At 42.6% G+C, this 21,901-nt stretch overlaps 1 protein-coding gene across 5 annotated transcripts in view; it reads right to left on the bottom strand.

Annotated features, from left to right (window-relative positions):
• The window catches only part of LOC140726275 (netrin receptor UNC5C-like), a 359,820-nt gene that overhangs the window by 99,695 nt on the left and 238,224 nt on the right, over positions 1 to 21,901 (bottom strand). For all 5 annotated transcript variants that reach the window (XM_073042431.1, XM_073042432.1, XM_073042433.1 and 2 more), the window contains exon 2: positions 3,221 to 3,442. In XM_073042431.1, the coding sequence (XP_072898532.1) occupies positions 3,221 to 3,442 (222 nt within the window). The remainder of the gene's footprint in view (positions 1 to 3,220; positions 3,443 to 21,901) is intronic.

Genomic DNA, 21,901 nt, shown 5'->3' with positions numbered 1-21,901 from the left:
GCACCATAGGGAGTGTCATATCCGAAAACATCATGGCCTGGTATGCTAACTGCTCTGCTCAAGACCATAAAAGCTTGCAGAGAGCTGTGAACATCATCAGCCTGCTCTCTATTCATCCTATCTACCTTCTGCTGCATTGGGAAAAGTCAACATATGAAAAGCCACCTCCCACTCTGGTCATTGCTTCTTCTCTCCCTTTCCATTGGGCATTAGACATAAAACAGGACATTCAACACTGGGCTCAAGGACAGCTTCCATCCTGCTGTTATAAGACTCTTGAATGAACCTCTCGTGTGATAAATCTAAACTCGTGATCTCAGTCTACCTTGTCACAGACTTTGCATTTCGTCTACCTGCACTGTACTTTCTCTAACTGTAACACTTTATTCTGCACTTTGTTATTGTTTTTCCTTTTCTACACAACTACATGGAAATATCTATCTGGATGGCATGTCAACAAAGCTTTTCATTGTATCTTAGTACCTGTGTCAATAGTAAACAAGTTACCAGCTATCCTTTGAATGAGGAGTGTTGCATCATCAAGGATGCTGCTTTCGGAAACAATTTCAAACCATCTGCCCTTCTGGGAAGCTGAGAAAGAATGCTGGGTCATTATTTCAAAAAAGCACAGAGGAGAAACTCTCCCTGGTCTCCCATCCATCTATCATTACTGATAGCGATTATTCTGTCTTTCTCACCATTGCTGTTGAAAGGAGCTTGCTGTGCATATATATTGGTTGCTAAGTTTCCAAAATCACTACACTTCATAAATAATTTAATTGTTATAAAGCACTTTCGAGGAATAATAAGTTCATGAAAAATGCTGCAGAACTGTAAGACTTGCCCAGTTTGTTGAATCACTCTGACTCAAATGCTCCCAGAGGCAATAAAGGTAATGCTGCTATGTTCAGTAACATGCTGTATTTATAGAACACCCTCAAAGTGATAAAGTGTCCCAAGGAGCATTTTCAAACAAAATTTAAAAGCGGCCCATCAAAAATACTACAGCAGATGTCCAAGAGCTTTGACAGAGGTTCAGAGGGGGAGATATAGAGGTGGAGATAGGAGGGGTTACAGAGACAAGGTTGGTGAATGGGGTTGAAAAAGTTATCAGCCATAATTGTACAGTGAAGCAAACTCGATAGTTCGGAATGGTCTAATTCTGCTCCTGTGTCTCCTTGTCCTATGGGTCATCAATACCCGGGGCATCAGTAGCTGGAGGAATGGCTGACGAAGGTAGAGCAATTAAAACAGGGATTGACCAAGAGTTGAAGGAGTACTGAGACATCGTGTGGAACTTACACCCAGGTTCATAAAGGGCAGAATCATACAGTGTGGAAACAGTCCCCTCGTGCTAATGTGTCTGCGCCAACCATCAAACCTCCACTTACACCATCTCCACTTTACTCCTTCTTTATTCCCCACTCACTCGCATATACTAACAGCTTAAAGTGGAGAATTCATCTACCAATCTGTATGTCTTTACCATGTGGGAGGAAACCATAGCACACAGAGGAAACCCACATGGTCACAGAAGTAAAAGTGAACTCCATACAGACAGAGCCAGAGGTCAGGATCGGACCCACTGGAACAGTGAAGCTGCCCCGCTGAGTTGCTCATTGGCTTTAAACACCTTCAAGCTCTTTCAGAGTAGACACAGAACTATCAGTACAAATAAATTTGGAAAGAACAGTCTCTGTCAGATGTGGCAGTGTCTGATCTAAGCAGGTTGATTCCTTATTTAGGGGGAAGGGACAGATTTACTGTGGCAATTGAATTATTTCACCTGCACCAATCTTCATCCAAATATAACCATCACAACAAAGAGATGAGGAACTGTAATATTTTGCCGGGAGTTGGTGATAAGTGTGATGTGGAGGAAACAGTTTGATGGAAACCTTCAGCAGCAAATAGCTTTCTGTTGGCTTGCACTTACAAACTATTTATGGGGTGTGATAAGGGTCTGATCCCATGATATGTAGAGAATACATCACCTCCACTTGACAACAAGCGAACACAAAGGCTGACCCAACATAACATGCCTGCAACTTGCTAGCCCTAAACTTAGAGAGGTCTGACATTGAGACACAACTGATACTTAAAAGGCACTTGATTTCTCAGTGTCAAAGTTGCTGCACATTGGCACAGCCAGTAGCTCTGCTATGTTACTGTTCCATGGAATTGGGTTTGAGCCTGACCTTAGGTGCCATGTGTGCAGAGTTTGCATGGTATCTTCACAAACACAAGGATGTCATCTGGGTGTTCTGCTTCCCTCTCACATCCAAGGACATGCTGGTAAATTTATTACTCCTACTTCAGGTTAATGTCAAAAAGAAATTAAAGGGAATTAATGGGCATGTTGCAGGGATACGGGGAAACATTATCTACACTTCTCACTGCCTCAGTAAAATAGCCAACATAATAAAAGACCTACCCATCATGGACATTTAATCTTCTCCCATCAGACAGAAGATACAAAAGCCTGAAAAGCACATACTAGCAGACTCAAGGACAGCTTCTATCCCGCTGACATGGCTCCCTTGTACTCCTAACCTCACAATTTACATTGTTACGACCTTGCACCTTATTGTCTCCTTGCCCTGCATTTTCTCTATTAACTGTAATACTTGGCATTTCTTTCCGGTTTTGCTTTCCGTTGTACTAGCTCGATATACTGATGTGATGAAATGATCTGTATGGATGGCAAGCAAAATAAAGCTTTTCTCTGCACCTTGAGTCTTGTGACAATAGTAAACCAATTCACCAGTTTTCAATAAGGAGGGAGGATAAGACTCATAGCATTGCTCCTTCTGGAGCCAGCATGGAACCGCTGCGCTAAATGTCCTCATTTTGGGTCATTATAAATGATTATCTCATGGATGTTTGAGGAATCTTGTCTGGAGCATATGAATGAGAAGCAAGAACAAGCTAAGCTACCCTGAAGTTAACTAATTGGCTGGGAATTGTCTGCAATGTGCATTGAGGCATCCTGAGACAATGAAAGACATCTGATGCAGGGTTGCAACCCGTAACATCAACAATTTCCTTCTCTCCCACAGTGTCTGACCTGCTGAGTTCCTCCAGCAAATTGTTTGTTGCTCTCAATTCCAACATCTTCAATGAAGAACCCCTTTGAAGTAGAAATAATTGTTTTTTCAGGGATGGGAATATGCCATTTGGCTTGTCAATGGCTAACAATAACATGGCAACCATTACTCACCCGAGGTATCGTCCATATACTCGTCCGTCGTGTGTTCCTTCTGATGGACCCATTCACTGTTACACTTGAAGTAAATCTGAGTAGCAGGAGTTGCTTTGCAGTACAGGTTCACAGGCTTGTTCTTCACAATGTACGCATCCCGGGGCTCGATCAGGAAATGTGGCAGTGGGTCGGGAGGATCCGATGGGAAGAATTCAGGAAGTTCTCCAAAGATGTCATCCTCTATGGAGGCAAAAAGAGAAGTGAAGGAGTCATCACAGAACCCAGAATGCTGTAAACATGGTATGATAAATGTTTGACAAATTTGACCTTCTGTTTTGATTCATTTTTTTTTAGATACACCACAGAAAGCACCCTATCCAGTTGCATTATGGATTGTTATGACAACTGCTGTACATGTGACCACAAGAAACTACAGACAGCTGTGGACACAGCTCAGCATATCACGGAAACTAGCCTCCCCTCTATGGTCTCTGTCTATGTGCCTTGCTGTTTCAGTAAAGTGGCCAGCACAATCAAAACGCCACCCAACCCAGATATTCTCTCTTCTCTCCCTCCCATCAGGCAGAAAATACAAAAACCCGAAGGCACATAAGACAGTTTCTATCCTGCTGCAGTAAGTCCACTAAATGGTCCACTAGTATGATAAGATGGACTTCTGACCTCAGAATCTAGAGCACTGTGTAAAAATCTTAGGCACGTATATATAGCTAGTTTTTTGTACAGTACTGTAGTAATTTTATGTATTGCCTGTACTACCACAGATAAACTAATTTCCTTGCATATGTGAGTGATGATAGACCTGCTTCTGATTTGGGTCTCTATTGTGGACTGAGAGTGGGAAGGAGGCAGGGAGAGAGGAATCATTTTAGAAAGGGGAAGTTGAGAGGGGAGGGAGCAGGAAGCACCAGAGAGAAATTCTGAAATGATCAATAAACCAATTGTTTGGAACCAAATGACCTTGACTGGTGTCTCAGGGATGGGTGTGCCTGCATGCTTGTCACCTGCCACCCTCCCCACCCTGGCTCTGGCACTCCTTCTCTGCCACCTGTACTACATCCCCCCTGTGGCACTCCCCCCATGTTATTCCCAACTCTTTTTACTCCCACCAGACTTGCAACTTACTCTCCATTCGACTTTGACAAATATAGTACTGTGCTAAAGTATTAGGCACCCTAGCTGTATGTATATGTTATTGTCACGTGTCACTCAGTACTCGTGACAACAATAAACCAGTTTATCGATTTACTAATGGTGCTGGAGATGCTGGAAAATTTAGGTAGAACAGAAAATGCTGAACACGCAGAAGACTACTGGAGAAACACTGCGTTAGCATCTAGGTTAATGATCTTTCTTTAGAACTGGGCATAGTTAAGGGAAAAAAAAACTTCAGCACATGGGAAAATGTGGAGTTGCATTGTTAAAAATGCTTTTATCTTTCTGTTCAAGTACTGATGAGAAGTTGTCAATCTGAAACATTAACATGATTTCTCTCTCCACAAATGCTACCTGACTAGGGGCATATTTCCTCCATTGCCATCAGGTTCTTGAACCCATCTGTAAAACTGTAACATTATCTCAGACCGTATTTTTTCCTTCTTTCTCAATCTTGTAGTAGTGTCATTAGGTTTATTTTTTCTATTTATTTTCCACAGGCATATATCATGCATAACTTACGTTAATATAAGTTCATATTAACTTACGTTTGCCCCCATCTTGTTCTGTGAAGTTGCTTGAAAAACTAATTTTTGTGGCATGTATACCTATGGCAATGACAAACTTTAACTTGAACAATTAATTTAAATTTCTATATTTTCTGTCTCAGTTTCACAATCTACTATAATCCTTAGTACATTTTAACTATAATATACAGAGGTATAAATCCATTGAAGTGAAATGTTAGAACAATAAACAATTATAATTATTCCCATTTCATAACATGAATGCATGGAATCACAATGAGATTCAAAAGAGAAATCCAATCAGGCCATATTGCCTCTACCAGCAGTTTAAAAGGACATCCCCATAGCTCAATTCCCCAGTCTTTACCTATTCTCTTCCAGACACAGAGCCAATTCTCCCTGCATATCTCCCTCACACTTTCCCAACTGATTTCTTCAGGCAGTTCACTCCAGATTTAATATTGACATGATCACCCGTAGCAAATTATGGGCGACTACATGCAGTGGCCACTTTACAGCTGTACACCTGTTTGTTAATGCAAATATCTAATCTGCCAATCATGTGACAGCAACTCAATGGATATAAGCATGCAGACACGGTCAACAGGTTCGGTTGTTGTTCAGACCAAACGTCAGAATGGAGAAGAAACGTAATCCAAGAGATATTGACCACAGAATGATGGTTGGTGCCAGATCGTGTGGCTTGAGTATCTCAGATCTCCTGCGATTTTCACGCACAACAATCTGTATAAACTAAAGATGTCCAGTAAGTGGCAGTTCTGTGGGCAAATGTTGTCTTGCTCATGAGAAAGGTCATAGGAGAATGGTTAGGCTGGTTTAACTGACAGGTAAGCACCAGGAGCTCAAATAACCACTCTTAACAACAGTGGTGTGAAGAAGAGCACCTCTGAATTAACAACACATTGAGCCTTGGATAGATGGGCCGCTGCAGCGGAAACCATACTGGGTTCCACTCCTATAAGTGGTGACTGAGAGTATGATAATACTGCCACCTAATAGTGGGAAATTATTGATGTTCTTTCCTACAAACTTCTGAGTCAGGTCGGCATTATGGCACACCACAAAAATGCTAGCTCTTACATTTGGTATCAACCTTGATTCAGACTAGATTCTCAGAGTAAAAGAAGGAGACAGAGAGCATGGTGGCATGGTGTCAGGATGTCAGTGATAATAAACCTGATTCTGATTCTGAGTATCAGTAAAACAAAAGAGCTAGATGCTGAGTTCTGGAAGCAGGGTAGTGGACATGCTTCTGTTCACATCAGTGGTACTGAGATTGTGATGGTTGAGAACTTGAGGTTCTGATATGTAAGTATTGCCAATAGCTTGTCCTGATCCAACCATCCACTGTAGATGGCACTGCTAAGAAAGTACACTAGGACTTCTGCTTCCTCAAGATGCAAAAGAAATTCAGCATTTCCCTGTTCACACTCACCAACTTTTGTAGATGCACCATAAAACATCCTACTATGACACACAAGAGCTTGGTATGGCAACTGCACTGACCAAGACCACAAGAAAGGGTACAGCTCAGCACTTCATGAAAACTAGCCTCTCTTCAATGTACTCTATCTATACTCCCCCCTGCCAACATAAACAAAGACCCCACCCAGCCTCGACACTCCCTCTTCTCCCCATTCCAATCGAGCAAAAGATACAAAAGCCTGGGAACATATTTCACCCACCATATTCAAAGACAACTTCTATCCCACTGTTATAAGAGTTTCAATGAACCTTTTGAACTCATCATGGCTCTGTACCTTATTGCCTGCCTGCACTTTCTTTGTAACTGTAACACTACATTCCAAGTTCTATTATTGTTCTTCCCTGGTCGTACCTTGATATACTGATATAATAAAATGATCAGTATGGATGACATGTAAAACAATGTTTTTCACTTTGTTTGGGTTGAGTTCTCTGATCTTGGCAATCCATTTGCAAATGTTTTGTCAGAATGCGAGGAGACATCATTAATGCATTGTTTACTTATGGTGTGTCCTCCACAAATGGACACTGATGATGTCTCCTCATATGGTGATGAAACATTTGCAAATGGATTGCTAGGATTAGAGAACAAGTCAACACAACCATCAACCACCCGAGCTACACGTTTCCTAGTTTCTCACATTACCTCAGTATATGTGACAATCAGAAATGAATTTACTGATTTACCAATAAAACAAGGCTTTGATAAAACATTAACTCCATTAATGCTTTGAGTAATGGAGCACAGCTTCTTATAATGTGCAAACCTGCCTAAAATAACACAGCTACATGTGGAAAGGGGCCTTCTTTCAGCAAAATGTTAATACCAAACCACTTGAAGGCAGTAAGAGAGTGCTAGGTGCAGAGGAAGTTATGTCCTATAGTTTGATGGTAGAGTTAAAAGGGCCACCTGCCTTTACCGACTCCTCCTTCAGTAATTTGAACAATGATAGGGTCCTTGAGGTTTTCTGCTCCTTTGATGGATGACACCTTGTGTCAATTTAGGGCATTCTTTCAAACTGTACAATGATGAATGCCACTAGGGAGTAATCGTGTGCCAGATGTTGATAATGCTTCCCTGTTTATGCTAATTATTTGCATTAACTTTAGGGTTGCTGTGCCTCTTTAACTTGAAGTCTGCATTAAGTGTCAGGGAAGCAAAATGACGTGAGCTGCTTCAACATAAACTGTTCACTGGGTCAGTGTTTGTAAAACAGGGCTTGATACAATATAGGTTGAGAAACACTACTCTGTCAGATGTTAGCATTACTCAATGTTTAATCTCTCAATGCCATGCAGAGGCACTGGTTCCTGTTCCTATTGACTGCTACCTTGGGACAGCCACTGCGATAGGACACTAATGACAAACAAATAAAGCCCAAATGCCTGCAATAATCTGCCATTTCTCAAGCAGTATTGGAATAATGAATATAAATGTTCATTTAATGAAATTAGATCCTGGCTCTTAATAGTTACTGTGAGTTGCACCATTAAAATTAAATCAATCGAATGAGTTCATTAAAATAATTGAACAAAATGTTAAGGATCTCTGGACATGTGGATGTATCATCTGCCATGCTTAACTCTATTCCCAACCATTCAGTTTCACCGTCTGCCAGAAGCTCAGCAAGCTGGGAAAAGATGTAGTGACCGGAGCTCATGGAGCTCCAAAGTAAAGACAGGCAGAGTGTCGGAGAAGAGAGGAGAGCAAGAGAGGGAGAGGGAGAGAGATGGATAAGGAGAGAGCAAGCAAGAAAGGAAGGAGCAAGAAAGAGAAGCTGTTTTTTTAACTCCAAAAACTACTCAAAAGAAAAACACAGGAGCCGGGAAAATTGTCTACTTTGTTTTTCTTTATAGTGGAGGCACTCACATGTTATGGTGTATGCCAGTCATGTACTTCTTACATATAACCCATAATGATCTATGTAAACAAAGAATGCTAAATCAAACAATATACCTACGGCATTACTCACAGCCGTGGCAGGGCTTGAATGCTACTACCTATTACAAAGTGAAATGAAGAGACATTCTGTAGGTGACAACTGGGCTTTGCTCCCAGATGAACTCAATGCCTTTTATGCTCAGTTTGTACATCAAAACTCCTGTCAATGAACACCCACAGCTCCCGATAACACTGTGTTTTCAGTCTCTGAGGACGACATGAGAGCATCCTTCAGGAGCGTGAACGCACAGAAAGCGTTCAGCCCAGATGGGATACCTGGCCGAGGTCTAAGCACCTGTGCTGATCAACTGGCTGAAGTGTTCACCGATATCTTTAATCTCTTGATTCAGCAGTCTGAGGTAACCACCTGCTTCAAGTAGGCTTTAGTTGTGATGGTGCCCAAGAATGAGGTAACCTACCTCAATGACTATCGTCCAGTAGAGCTTACATCCACTGTAATGAATTATTTTGAGAGGTTGGTGATGAAACACATCAACTCCTGCCTGAGAAGAGCCTTGGATCTGCTCCATTTTGCCTACAGGTCTACAGCAGATGCCATTTCATTGGCTCTTCACTCAACCCTGGAACATCTGGACAGCAAAGGTGTATACATCAGGATGCTCTTTATTGACTATAGCTTGACATTCAATACTGCCATCTACACTCAGAACTAATCAAAAAGCTTCTAGAGCTTGGCCTCAATACCTCCTTGTGCAATTAGATCCTCAATTTCCTCATTTGCAGACCCCTGTGTGCTTAGGCCTCTGCTCTATGAGCATTATGCTGCTGACTGTGAGGCTAAGCACAGAGCCAATGCCACATTTAAGTTTGGGGATGACACTACGGTCATTGGCTGAAGCAAACATGGTGACGAGTCAGCATATTGGAGGGAGATTGAAAATCTGGATGAGTGGTGTCACAACAACAACCTCTCTCTCAATGTCAACAAAAGCAAGGAGCTGTTTATTGAATTCAGGAGGAGGAAACTGAGGTCTTCTGAGTCAAACTTTGACATACTTTTATAGATATGTGATGGAGAGTATATTTACTGGTTGCATCACAGCCTGTTATGGAAACACCAATGTCCTTGCATGGAAATTCTACAGAAAATAGTGGATATGGCCTAGTTCATCTCTGGTAAAAACCCACCCTGCCATTGAGCATATCTACATGGCATGGAATGCTATTGCAGGAAAGTAACATCCATCAACAGGGACGCCCACCACCCAAGTCATGCTCTCTTCACACTGATACCATCATGAAGAAGGTATAAGAGCCTCAGGAATGGCACCACCAGGTCAGGAATATTTGTTATCCCTCAACCATCAGGCTCTCAAATCAGTGGGGTTAACTTCACTTACTCAGACACTGAACTGTTTCCATACCCTATGGACTCACTTTCAAAGAATCATCACCTCATGACCTCGATACCTATTGCTTTATTTGTTATATCATTATTACTTTTTTTTCTTTTGTATTTACACAATTTTTGTCTTTTGCACATTGTTTGGTTGTCTGCCCTGTTGGGTGCGGTCTTCTTTAATTCTATTATGGTTCTTGTATTTACTGAGTATACCCATAACAAAATGCATCTCAGGGTTGTATTTGGTGACAAATGCACATATATGTACTTTGATAGTAAATTTACTTTGAAGTATTAAATACACTTCAGAAGGAGCTATATGCAGAGAGGGAGAGGGAGAGATGGATAAGGAGAGAGCAAGAGAGAAAGGAGAGAGCAAAAAAGAGAAGAAGCTGAAGGGAGGGAGGGACTTAGACGGATGAGGAGAGAGCAAGTTTCAGAGAGTCACAGACAGAGGTAAATAAACACCAACATGGAGAGGGACAGAAATAAAGGTTCATAGAAATCTGCAGCATGGAAACTCGTCTCTTGGCCAATCAAGTCCACGCTAACCATCAAGTCTATTATTTAGACATTACTTCCATTTTATTCTCTCCACATTTACATCAACTCTCCCCACCACCCCCAAGATTTACCACTCCCCTACACACTAGGTGCAATTTGCAATGCTCAATTCACCAACTTCGGGATTTGGGAGGAAATTTGAGCACCGGGGGAAATACACACAGATTATATGTCAAGAGACTGAAACAGAGAGAATGAGGATCAAAGAGAAAACCTATTTACAAATAAGGAAAAGATACCTAGTTTAGGCTTGTGATACGTAGTTTTCGAGCACTAATTAATCTTAAGCAGATTGAGTGGCTGGTTTCAATTGCCCCTTGTGTGTCAGTAAAAAATGGGGTGATTGTACCTTCACTGTTCATATCACATGTTCTTATACTGAACAATCCTTTTAATGGTGATATAAGCATTTGGCCTCTCAGATCTGGCCTGCCATTAAAGATTGATCTGAAATAATGCTCAGCTTTGCATTCCTTTGGAATCCAATGCCCTCTCATCCCCTTGCTTATTGTAGTTTCAAGATTCGGGAATGTCACTGTCATTCTTTGAGTGTAAAGGAGAATGAAATAATTGTTACTCCAATATAGCGTATAAAAACACAGTAAGCATAAAGAGCACAAGAATGCAATAAATATAAATATAAAAGCAATCTATAAAACACAACATACAAGAACCTGTTATGTATATGGACTGATTTGTGTGGACTGTACATAATATGACAGTAGGTGATGTGTATTTAGAGGTGGTGGGGTGGGTTAATAGGCAGAGCTGTTGATCAGCCTCATGGCTTGAGGGAAGTAACTGGTTTAGAGTTACTCATCCAGCCGTGGACACTGCATAGCCTCTTCCCTGGTGCTAGTGGGATCAAAAGTCTATAAACAGGACTTTTTATGACACCTTTCTCTATATATATATTATCAAGAATCCTGTCTTAAAATTATTTGAAAGCCCTATGTTCACCATTTTTCGAGAAGTGATTACTGTTTATCAAGGGATTAGAGCTCCTCGCTCAACATCATCATCCTCTCAGTACTGATTACCAAGTGTTAATACCCGAGTTTCTGTACCTCCCTCTGCAACTTAATCCTCATCCTCTTTGTTGGGAGACAAGTCAGTATGGGTTGATAACAACATCTCCTTGCTGACTATCAACACAGGTGCACCTCAGGGATGCATGCTTAGCCCACTGCTCTACCCTCCCTACACTCATGACTGTTCGGTCAAGCACATCTATAAATTTGCAGATGGCATAACTGTTGTTAGTAGAATCTCACATGTTGACCATGCTTATAGGAGTGAGATAGATTGGTTTGTTGAGTGGTGTCACAACAACAAACTCACACATCAGCAAGACCAAGGAACTGTGGACTTTAGGAAGGGGGAGTTGGAGAACACACACTAGTCCTCATTGAGGAGTCAGTGATAGAAAAGTTGAGCAACTTCAAGTTCCTGAATGTCAATATCTCAGAGCATCTGAGATGGGCCCAACACATTGATGATTTTGTTGTTCTGAAGTATAACTTTAATTTTACCAATTAGCCAAGTAATAAAACAACTGGTTGCCAAGAATCTCACAACAATTTTACATTAAATCTTACTTAGTATAATGTCTGGCTGCTTGTTTGGAATTGTAGCTATCTTATTTAAATCCTCAAGTTAATGTGAAGTCTAACATTTTTGATTTTGAGAAATGATTAAAGGACTGAAAGTGGCTGCACAAATTGATACGGTGGTAAAGAAAGCGCATGGTATTCCTCCCACTACTTTCAAATCTCTTACTATTTTTCCTTTCGGTTAGTCCCGACGAAGGGTCTCGGCCCGCGCGTCTCCGTATAGATAATGCCTGGCCTGCTGTGTTCCACCAGCATTTTGTGTGTGTTGTTTGAATTTCCAGCATCTGCAGATTTCCTCGTATATGGTATGCTTGCTGTATTAGCTGAAGCATTGAATTCAGGAGTCAATAAGTAATGCAGCTTTATAAAACTCTGGTTAGACTGCATCTGGAGTATGGCATTCATTTCTAGTTGTCCCACAAGAGGAAAGATGCAGAGGCTTTGGAAAAGTTGTAGAAGTGATTTACCAGAATTCTGCCTGAGTTTGGAGACATTCATTTACGGTGAGAGGGGAAAGTTCAAAGGAGATGTGCAGAGTAAGTTCATTTACACCTAGTGAGTGGTGGATGCCTGGAATGTGCTACCAGGGATGGTGTCAGTGGAGGTAAATAGAATAGAAGATCTAATATAGGTACAATACTGTATAAAGAATAGAGAGAGGCAGAAGGGATTAATTCAATTAGGTATCCATTGTGTAGGCAGAAGAGATTAGTTTAATTAAGTATCTAATTACTAGTTTAATTAGTTCAGCACAACATTGAGGGCCAAAAGGCCTGTTCTGGTCTATGTTCCATCAGACAAATCCTCTCTGCTTTGGTTCATTAGCTGGAGCTATCTTCACCCACCATACCTCCAGACTTAAGCTGCAACAAAAATTATTTAATGAATCTCACTGTCTGGTTTGAAGTACATATGATAAATACAATAAATCTGAACTCTGAAATGCAGACAAAACAAGAGCAGCAGTAAGTCTATGATCCTTCCAAATGGCCTCATCATTCAACATGACCATGGATGGTCCTTCAACATAGAACAGAACAACACTGAACAGACCATTTGGCTCACCATATTGTGCCGAACCTAATGCTAATTTATACTAAATACCCTCCTCCTGTGTCCCATCCATAACTGTCACTTCTCTTTATATTCATGTGTTTATGTAAAAGCCTCTTAAACTCTATGGATCTGCCTGATTCCACTAATGCCCTGGTAAACTATTCCAGGGACCTACCAGGCTCTGTCCCTCATATTGTCTTTAAATATCCCACCTCTGGTTTTTGACATTTCTACCTTAGAGAAAACACTCTAATTTTACTCTTTCTATGCTTCCCATAATTTCAAAAAAACCTCTTATCAGATCTCCCCTCAGCCTCCAAGTGCTACAAGAAGAACATTAAAAGTTTGTCCAACATTTCCTTCTAATGCAGACAACATCCTGGTCAATCTCCCTATGCCTTCTCTGCATCCTTCCTATCATGAGAGGATCTGAACTGCAGGCAATATTCCAAGTGCAATTTGACTAAAGTTCTATATAGCTGCAGCATAGTTTCCATACTCTTCTACTCAACACCTCTACCAATAAAGACATGCATACCATATGACTTATTCACCACCTTATCCACCTGCAAAGCTATTTTTAGTGAGTGATGAACTTGGACGCCAAGAACCCTTCTACCTCAATGCTATAAGGGGTTTACAATTAACTTTGTACTTTCTTCTTTCATTTGACCTCCCAAGGTGCACAGAGTCACTTGCCACTGCTGCCCAAGTCCCAGATTCCCAATAACCTTTGGATCACAGCATTGAAAGTATTTATTAACCAACATGAGTCTTTCTAGTGTTGAGAATTCCAAAGGTTTACAACCTTCTGCTTTAGGAAACCTCTTCATCTGTGACCTAAATGGCTTGTTCCTTGACCAGAGTTTATGCATCTTAGTTCTAACCTCTCCAGCCAAGAAACAGCTTCTCAGATATGATCCAGCTTTCTCAGAATCTTGTATGATTTACCGGGATCTCTTCAGTTTTCTAAGCATGGGAATACAGACTCATCCTAATCAATCTCTCCTCACAGGACAACCCCCTTTAGGCCAGAAATTAATCTATTAGTCTAATAATTATGAAAGTGACCTAAAACTGGTAGTCTAGTAAAATCAATCTAAAGTTAATAACTACTTTCATGTTTAATACCCAGAAGGCTGACAGTTTATTCACCAATTGAATTATGTATTCTACAGAGGACTCATTTGCAAACAATCTTTCCTCTGTGCGTTTAAGAATGTCAATTAATCATGGTAGAGCATAAATGGAAAATCTTAATCTGTCAAGATGGATCTCATCTTGAGATTTGCCTAGATGGGTGGGGGAAAGACTTGTTTGTAATCACCAATGAACAACAGTTAAATTAAATTCTGATAGTTCATAAATCATTCAGAATGCCATTGACAATACAAATATACAGAGTTAACAATTTCAGCTCTCCAGTGATGTCAAATGTCTGAAAGTAAATTTTAATCCCCAAAAGCCTGAACTACTTGCATCAGCAAAAAGTATGCACAGAAATTGTGGCGGATACTTAATCTACTTGCTCAACGCACAGGGTGCTATTCAACTAGGCTCAGTAGGATATATAATTCCCTCTTGACCACCTAATCTGCTCCTGAAAACATTCAGGCAGCTATTTTAGCAGCTTACTTTAAGGACAATTGTCATCAGTTGCTAGGTTATCAGTGAGAGGGATGATTTTTTTTAACACAAGATCTGAATCCATCAGCTTAAAAAGAGTAATTAACTTTACAAATAGATATAAGACAAATATTTGAAGGAAAGTAAATCTGATTGGAGAAAGAAACAGGAGAATGCAGCCAACTGAAGAACTTTAATAAAGCTTCAACAAAGTTTAGTGGACAGAATGGCCCTCCTCAAGTGCCTGGTGGTTTTGTTACCCTGGATTCCAGTATGGGTTTGCTTTGTGGATTGGAACATTGAGCTGCCAAGGATTAAATTAGAGCAATCTTAGCCCTGTCTGACAACTCCACTAACAATTTGGAATTGCAGAGTTTCTTTGTCATAGCAATACATCACATGGTGCTTCAAAGGACTGTCATCTCAGAAACCTTGACACTTGGTTGCTGAGGGATAATTTTTGAATAATGTATGCTTAAATTATGTTTCTCTTTTGAATACTGCATCTCTAATGCAATGCATCTGTGATGTGGCTGCAAGTAAGTTTTTCAGAGAGTCTATGCATACAAATACGTGTGTATGAGAAAAAACTCATTGATCTTGACAAGTGATCAAAAGCCTGATTTAAAAGTTAGGTTTTAAGAGGCCTTAGAATGAGTGAAAATAAGTGAGAGAAAGAGAGGAGGAGTGAGATGGAAGGAGGAGGAGGGAGGAAGTGAGAGAGGGAGGAGGAGGGAGGGAGGGGGAGAGGGAGAGGGAAGGAGAGAAATAGAGAGAAAGAGAGGGAAAGAAGAGAAGAGAATTGATGGGATTGAGTCTGGTGATGTCATCATCGAGAGTGGCAGCTTAAGTCACTAGCTCCTCCGGAAAAACGCGTATTAAGCCCCGTTAACCCATCAAATATAGTATTTTTTGAATGTATTTGAACTGATAAGAGGGGCAGGAATGGGGACAATAGACAATAGACAGTAGGTGCAGGAGTAGGCCCTTTGGCCCATCTAGCCAGCACCGCCATTCACTGTGATCATGGCTGATCATACACAATCAGTACCCCGTTCCTGCGCTCTCCCCATATCCCTTGACCCCGCTATCTATAAGAGCTCTATCTAACTCTCTCTTGAATGCATCCAGAGACTTGGCCTCCACTGCCTTCTGGGGCAGAGCATTCCACATATCCACCACTCTCTGGGTGAAAAAGTTTTTCCGCATCTCTGTGCTAAATGGCTTACCCCTTATTCTTAAACTGTGGCCTCTAGTTCTGGACTCACCCATCAGCGGGAACATGCTTCCTGCCTCCAGCGTGTCCAATCCCTTAATAGTCTTATATGTTTCAATCAGATCCCCTCTCATCCTTCTAAATTTCAGTGTATACAAGCCCAGTCGCTCCAATCTTTCAACATATGACAGTCCCGCCATTCCAGGAATTAACCTTGTGAACCTACGCTGCACTCCCTCAATAGCAAGAATGTCCTTCCTCAAATTTGGAGACCAAAACTGCACACAATACTCCAGGTGGGGTCTCACCAGGGCCCTGTACAGCTGCAGAAGGACCTCTTTACTCCTATACTCAATTCCTCTTGTTATAAAAGCCAGCATGCCATTAGCTTTCTTTACTGCCTGCTGTACCTGCATGCTTGCTTTCATTGACTGATGTACAAGAACACCAGATCTCGTTGTACTTCCCCTTTTCCTAACTTGACTCCATTTAGATAGTAATCTGCCCTCCTGTTCTTGCCACCAAAGTGGATAACCTCACATTTATCCAGATTAAACTGCATCTAGCATACATTTGCCCACTCACCCAACCTGTCCAAGTCACCCTGCATTCTCATAACATCCTCCTGACATTTCACACTGCCACCCAGCTTTGTGTCATCAGCAAATTTGCTAATGTTACTTTTAATCCCTTCATCTAAATCATTAATGTATATTGTAAACAGCTGCGGTCCCAGCACCGAACCTTGCGGTACCCCACTAGTCACAGCCTGCCATTCCGAAAGGGACTCATTAATCGCTACTCTTTGTTTCCTGTCAGCCAGCCAATTTTCAATCCATGTCAGTACTCTGCCCCCAATACCATGTGCCCTAATTTTGCCCACTAATCTCCTATGTGGGACTTCATCAAAAGCTTTCTAGAAGTCCAGCTACACTACATCCACTGGCTCTCCCTTGTCCATTTTCATAGTTACATCCTCAAAAAACTCCAGAAGATTAGTCAAGCATGATTTTCCCTTCATAAATCCATGCTGACTCGGACTGATCCTTCTACTGCTATCCAAATGTGTCATAATTTCCTCTTTTATAATTGACTCCAGCATCTTTCCCACCACTGACGTCAGGCTAACTGGTCTATAATTCCCTGTTTTCTCTCTCCCTCCTTTCTTGAAAAGTGGGACAACATTAGCCACCCTCCAATCAGCAGGAACTGTTCCTGAATCTATAGAACATTGGAAAATGATTACCAATGCATCCACGATTTCTAGAGCCACCTCTTTAAGTACCTTGGGATGCAGACCATCAGGTCCCGGGGACTTATCAGCCTTCAGACTCAACTGTCTATCCAACACCATTTCTTGCCTAATATAAATGTCCTTCAGTTCATCCTTTACCCTAGTTCCTTTGGCCACTATTACATCTGGGGATTGTTTGTGTCTTCCCTAGTGAAGACAGATCCAAAAAAAGAAAAAGAATGGAAATTAAAAAAGCGACACTGTGGAGCCTGCAGCCGAGAGGAGTGCAGCGAGTGGCTCTCCTACCCGACCGCGTCCTAGCGAGGCGGACGTTGGGCCTCGTTCAGGCGAAGCGGCAAATATGATTGAAATTTTGAAAGAGATAAGGGAGTTCCAGAAAGATATAAAACAGCAGCTACATGATATTATGTCAGAGTTCGCTAACGTTAATCAAAAAATAGCAGTGGCAGAGACTCGAATTGAGAAGGTGGAAGATCGCGTTCAAAACGTGGAACGGATACTAAGTAAGAAGATAAAAATATTAAATCAACAAGAAGGTAAACTGCTTGACTTGAAGGGAAGATCACGGTGGAAAAACATCAGGATATACAACGTTCCCGAAGGAGCAGAGGGCTTGTCTATGACGGAGTTTGTTGGAAAGTTGCTGTGGGACGCGCTGGAGCTTCCCTTGACTATGGAGCTGGAACTTGAAAGAGTGCATCGTGCGCTCATCCTGAAGCCTACCCAAAATAGAGCAGATAAGCCCCGCTCAATAATAATTAAATTCCTTCGATACAGTACCAAGGCCTGGGGTAAGAAGAGGGTGATAAGTTAATATATTTCGACCAAGATTACCCCCCCCCCCCCCCACCGCGGTCTTGCAGAAACATAAAGAATACTCTGAAGTAAAGTGAATACTAAAGCAAGAAAGGATTAGATTTCAAACTCTGTACCCTGCTAAACTTTGAGTGTTTTATGAAGATGGGATCCAACTGTATCAGACAGTGGAAGAGGTGACTACAGACGTGAAGGCCAGAGGGTTGCCAAGGGAAACCGAGGGAAAACCTGGCAGAGGAATTATCCCGCTCCGCTTGGGAAATAGTGCGAGAATCGAGAAGGCAGGAGACGGGAGGAGGCCGAGAGAAGTATATCAGGAAGAGACCGGGAGATTTCCAAAGACAGCCCTCACTCCCTCCAGAAGAGTCATAAGGTTTGGCTAACTTTAAAAATGTTGAGAAGCTAAACGGAAGCAAAAGTAGACGGTGATATACCTATCTCGAGAAATACTTATTATAATGTGGATTTTATATTACTTAGTTGTTATTCTTTATTCGCTCACTTACTCCTTTTTCTCCTTTTTCCCCACCAAAATGAGAATATATATATGTGTATATATGTATTATATATGTATATATATGTGTGTGTGGGTGTGTGTGCATATATGTGTGCATATATATATATATATATATATATATAGGAGTACACAGGGAAATCTTTTCTGTGTAATGGATTTGTTCACTGACTTTTATGAATACTACAATGGGGCCCTCAACTCACAAATAGGAGGGGTTATCCCCCACAGCTAGACATTTCCTCTAGCTCAACGCAGGGTCATCTACTAGAGACCTCAGCTTTGGAATCACACATATTGCCATTTTTGTTATTATTTGCGTTTCTTGGTTCTTATTTGTTCAGGGAGTAGATCGATTAAGTTTTATTATAATTTCAATGATACATTGACAGATAAATACAGATGGCTAAGGACAAGGTAAAATTCTTTTCTTTTAATGTAAATGGGCTATTAAATCCAATCAAACGTGAGAATTTTATCCAAAATGAAAAAAAGAACAAGCCCATGTAGTATATTTACAGGAAACTCATTTAAGTGATAATGTGCATAAAAAACTAAAGAGAATGGGCTTCACTAATCTGTTTTTCTCCTCATATAAATCAGGACATACGAGAGGAGTTGCTATTCTTATCTCAAGTAAGCTAAATTTTGAAAAAATATTCGAAATGGAAGATAAAGAAGGCAGATATATTCTGGTAAGGGGGAATATAGACGGCAATTCAGTTACTCTATTGAATATATACGCACCCCTGGGAAGTGATATTGGTTTCTTTCAGAAAATTACTGATATTATGGTAACGGAAACAGAAGGTCTCCTGATATGTGGAGGAGACTTAAATTTACAATTACAACCAAACTTAGACTCTTCCAATAGAAAAACCTATGAAACAAAATCTTTACATAAGAAAGTTAATACATTTTTTGAGGATGTTGAATTGATATATGGAGGGACCTTTTCCCTGACAGAAGGGATTACACTCATTATTCTGCTCCACATTCTGTATATACAAGAATAGACTATTTCATAACATTTAGAAAAGACAAAGACAAAATAAACACCTGTGGAATTGGGACAATAGATGTAAGTGACCATGCACCTATATATTTATCTATTGATTTTGACCTACAACCAAAGGATACTATTTGGAAACTAAATTCAAGTTTACTCAATGATCCGTACTTTAAGGAACAAATTAAAAAAGAAATTGGTCTCTACTTAGAAGTTAATGATAATGGAGAGGTTTCACCTCCCATTTTACGGGATACTCTGAAGGCTGTCTTAAGAGGGAAAATTATAACGATATCTTCATATAAGAAAAAAAAAGGAATAAAACATCAGAGGTATTGTGGCGACCCACTTCCTAGCGCACTTGAACCGGCTCACAAATAGCCAGCGCGCCGGCACAAAGGCCAGGTCTGCTTCACCAACAAAGGGAAAAGCCTGCGGGGGTTTGTGAGTACGTGCCCCTTACAGTATCCGCGTCCGGGGAGGGCGGGATGAGGGAGGCTTTAAAGCAAGGCTGTGAAGTTCGAATAAATTCTTCTTTAATTGCAGTTTACCGACTCCGTGTCGTTATTTTAGTGCTGCGTGTAGCACACCGCTACAATTGGTGACCCTGACGGTCCAAACAATTTTTGGACCGGAGATGACCGACGCCGCATCTGTTCATGCGGTTTCGTTGAAACTGCCAAGCTTCTGGACGCTGCGACCTCACCTCTGGTTCCAGCAAGCAGAAGTCCAATTCCACGTTCGGCAGATAACCTCAGAGGACACACGTTACTATTACGTGGTGAGCTCCCTCGACCAGGACACAGCGGCCCAGGTTGCGGAGTTCGTACAGTCTCTCCCAGCGGACGGCAAATACACGGAATTCAAAGCCCTGCTCCTAAGGACTTTCGGACTCTCATGGCGCGAGCGGGCTGCCCGTTTACTGCACCTGGATGGTTTGGGGGACAGACCTCCATCGGCTTTAATGAATGAGATGTTGTCTCTGGCTGACGGACACACACCCTGCCTCATGTTTGAGCAGGCATTCCTGGAGCAGCTGCCCGAGGACATAACGCCTGCTGCTGTCTGACACGGATTTCAACAACCCCCGGAAGGTGGCAGCCCGGGCAGATGTGCTGTGGAAAGCCAAGAAGGAGAGTGGGGCGTCCGTCGCACAGATCACCAGGCCACGCTCCCAGCAGCAAACCAGTCCAGAGCCCGCTAACCCCAGAGGCAGGGGTGGGGAGCCCAACGAACAATGGTGTTTCTACCACCAGCAGTGGGGCGCAGAAGCCCGCCGTTGTCGCCCGCCGTGCAAGTTCCAGGGAAACGCCAGGGCCAGCTGCCGCTGATGGCTACAGCGTCTGACCATCGGGATAGCCTCCTGTATGTGTGGGACAAGAGGTCGGGACGCCGTTTTTTGGTCGACACCGGTGCCGAGATCAGTGTCTTACCTCCGACGAGTTACGACACCCGCAACAGGGCACCGGGTCCCCCCGAGGGCCATGAACAACAGCACAGTAAGGACCTACGGCACCCGTATGGTGCGGCTACAGTTCGGCTCCAGCCGGTTCACGTGGGACTTCACACTGGCCGCCGTAGCCCAACCGATTCTGGGTGCGGATTTTTTGCGGGCTCACAGCCTACTGGTCGACCTGCCGAGGCAGAGGCTGGTCCACGCCGAGACCTTTCAGACGTTCTCCCTGGGAGAAGCCCAGTTGCCAGCCCCACACCTAGACTCTATCACGCTGTCTGACAACGACTTCACCAGAGTCCTGGCAGATTTCCCATCGGTTCTGGCACTGCAGTTCACGGCAGCCATGCCCCGACACGGCATACAGCACCACATCCCGACCCAGGGACCACCCCTCCACGCCCGTGCTCGGCGGCTTCCCCCGGACAAGCTCCGACTGGTGAAGGAGGAGTTCAAGAGGATGGAGGAATTGGGGATCATCCGGCGGTCCGACAGCCCATGGGCCTCCCTCCTGCACATGGTGCCCAAAGCGACAGGGGGCTGGAGACCGTGCGGCGACTACTGCAGGCTGAACGAGGCTACCACACCAGACCGCTACCCTGTGCCGCACATTCAGGACTTTGCAGCAAACCTGCACGGCGCACGGATTTTCTCCAAGGTAGACCTCGTCCGAGGATACCATCAAATCCCGATGCATCCGGACGATGTCCCCAAAACGGCTCTCATCACCCCGTTCAGCCTTTTCGAGTTCCTCCGCATGCCATTCAGCCTGAAGAATGCCGCACAGACGTTCCAGCGGTTAATGGACGCGGTGGGACGCGACCTGGACTTCGCATTCATCTATTTGGACAACTTCCTCATAGCCAGCAGCAGTCATCAGGAGCATCTGTCCCACCTCCGTCAACTCTATGCCCGACTGAGTGAATACGGTCTAACAATCAACCCGGCCAAATGCCAGTTCGGGCTCAACACCATTGACTTCCTGGGCCACAGGATTACTAAAGACAGGGCAACCCCTCTGCCCGCTAAGGTAGATGCAGTCCACCATTTCCCCCGACCCAGCACG

The sequence above is a fragment of the Hemitrygon akajei genome, chromosome 4 (assembly GCF_048418815.1).
Source record: "Hemitrygon akajei chromosome 4, sHemAka1.3, whole genome shotgun sequence".
In the NCBI taxonomy this organism is placed as follows: Eukaryota; Metazoa; Chordata; class Chondrichthyes; order Myliobatiformes; family Dasyatidae; genus Hemitrygon; species Hemitrygon akajei.
This window is presented reverse-complemented; position numbering and strand designations above follow the sequence as displayed.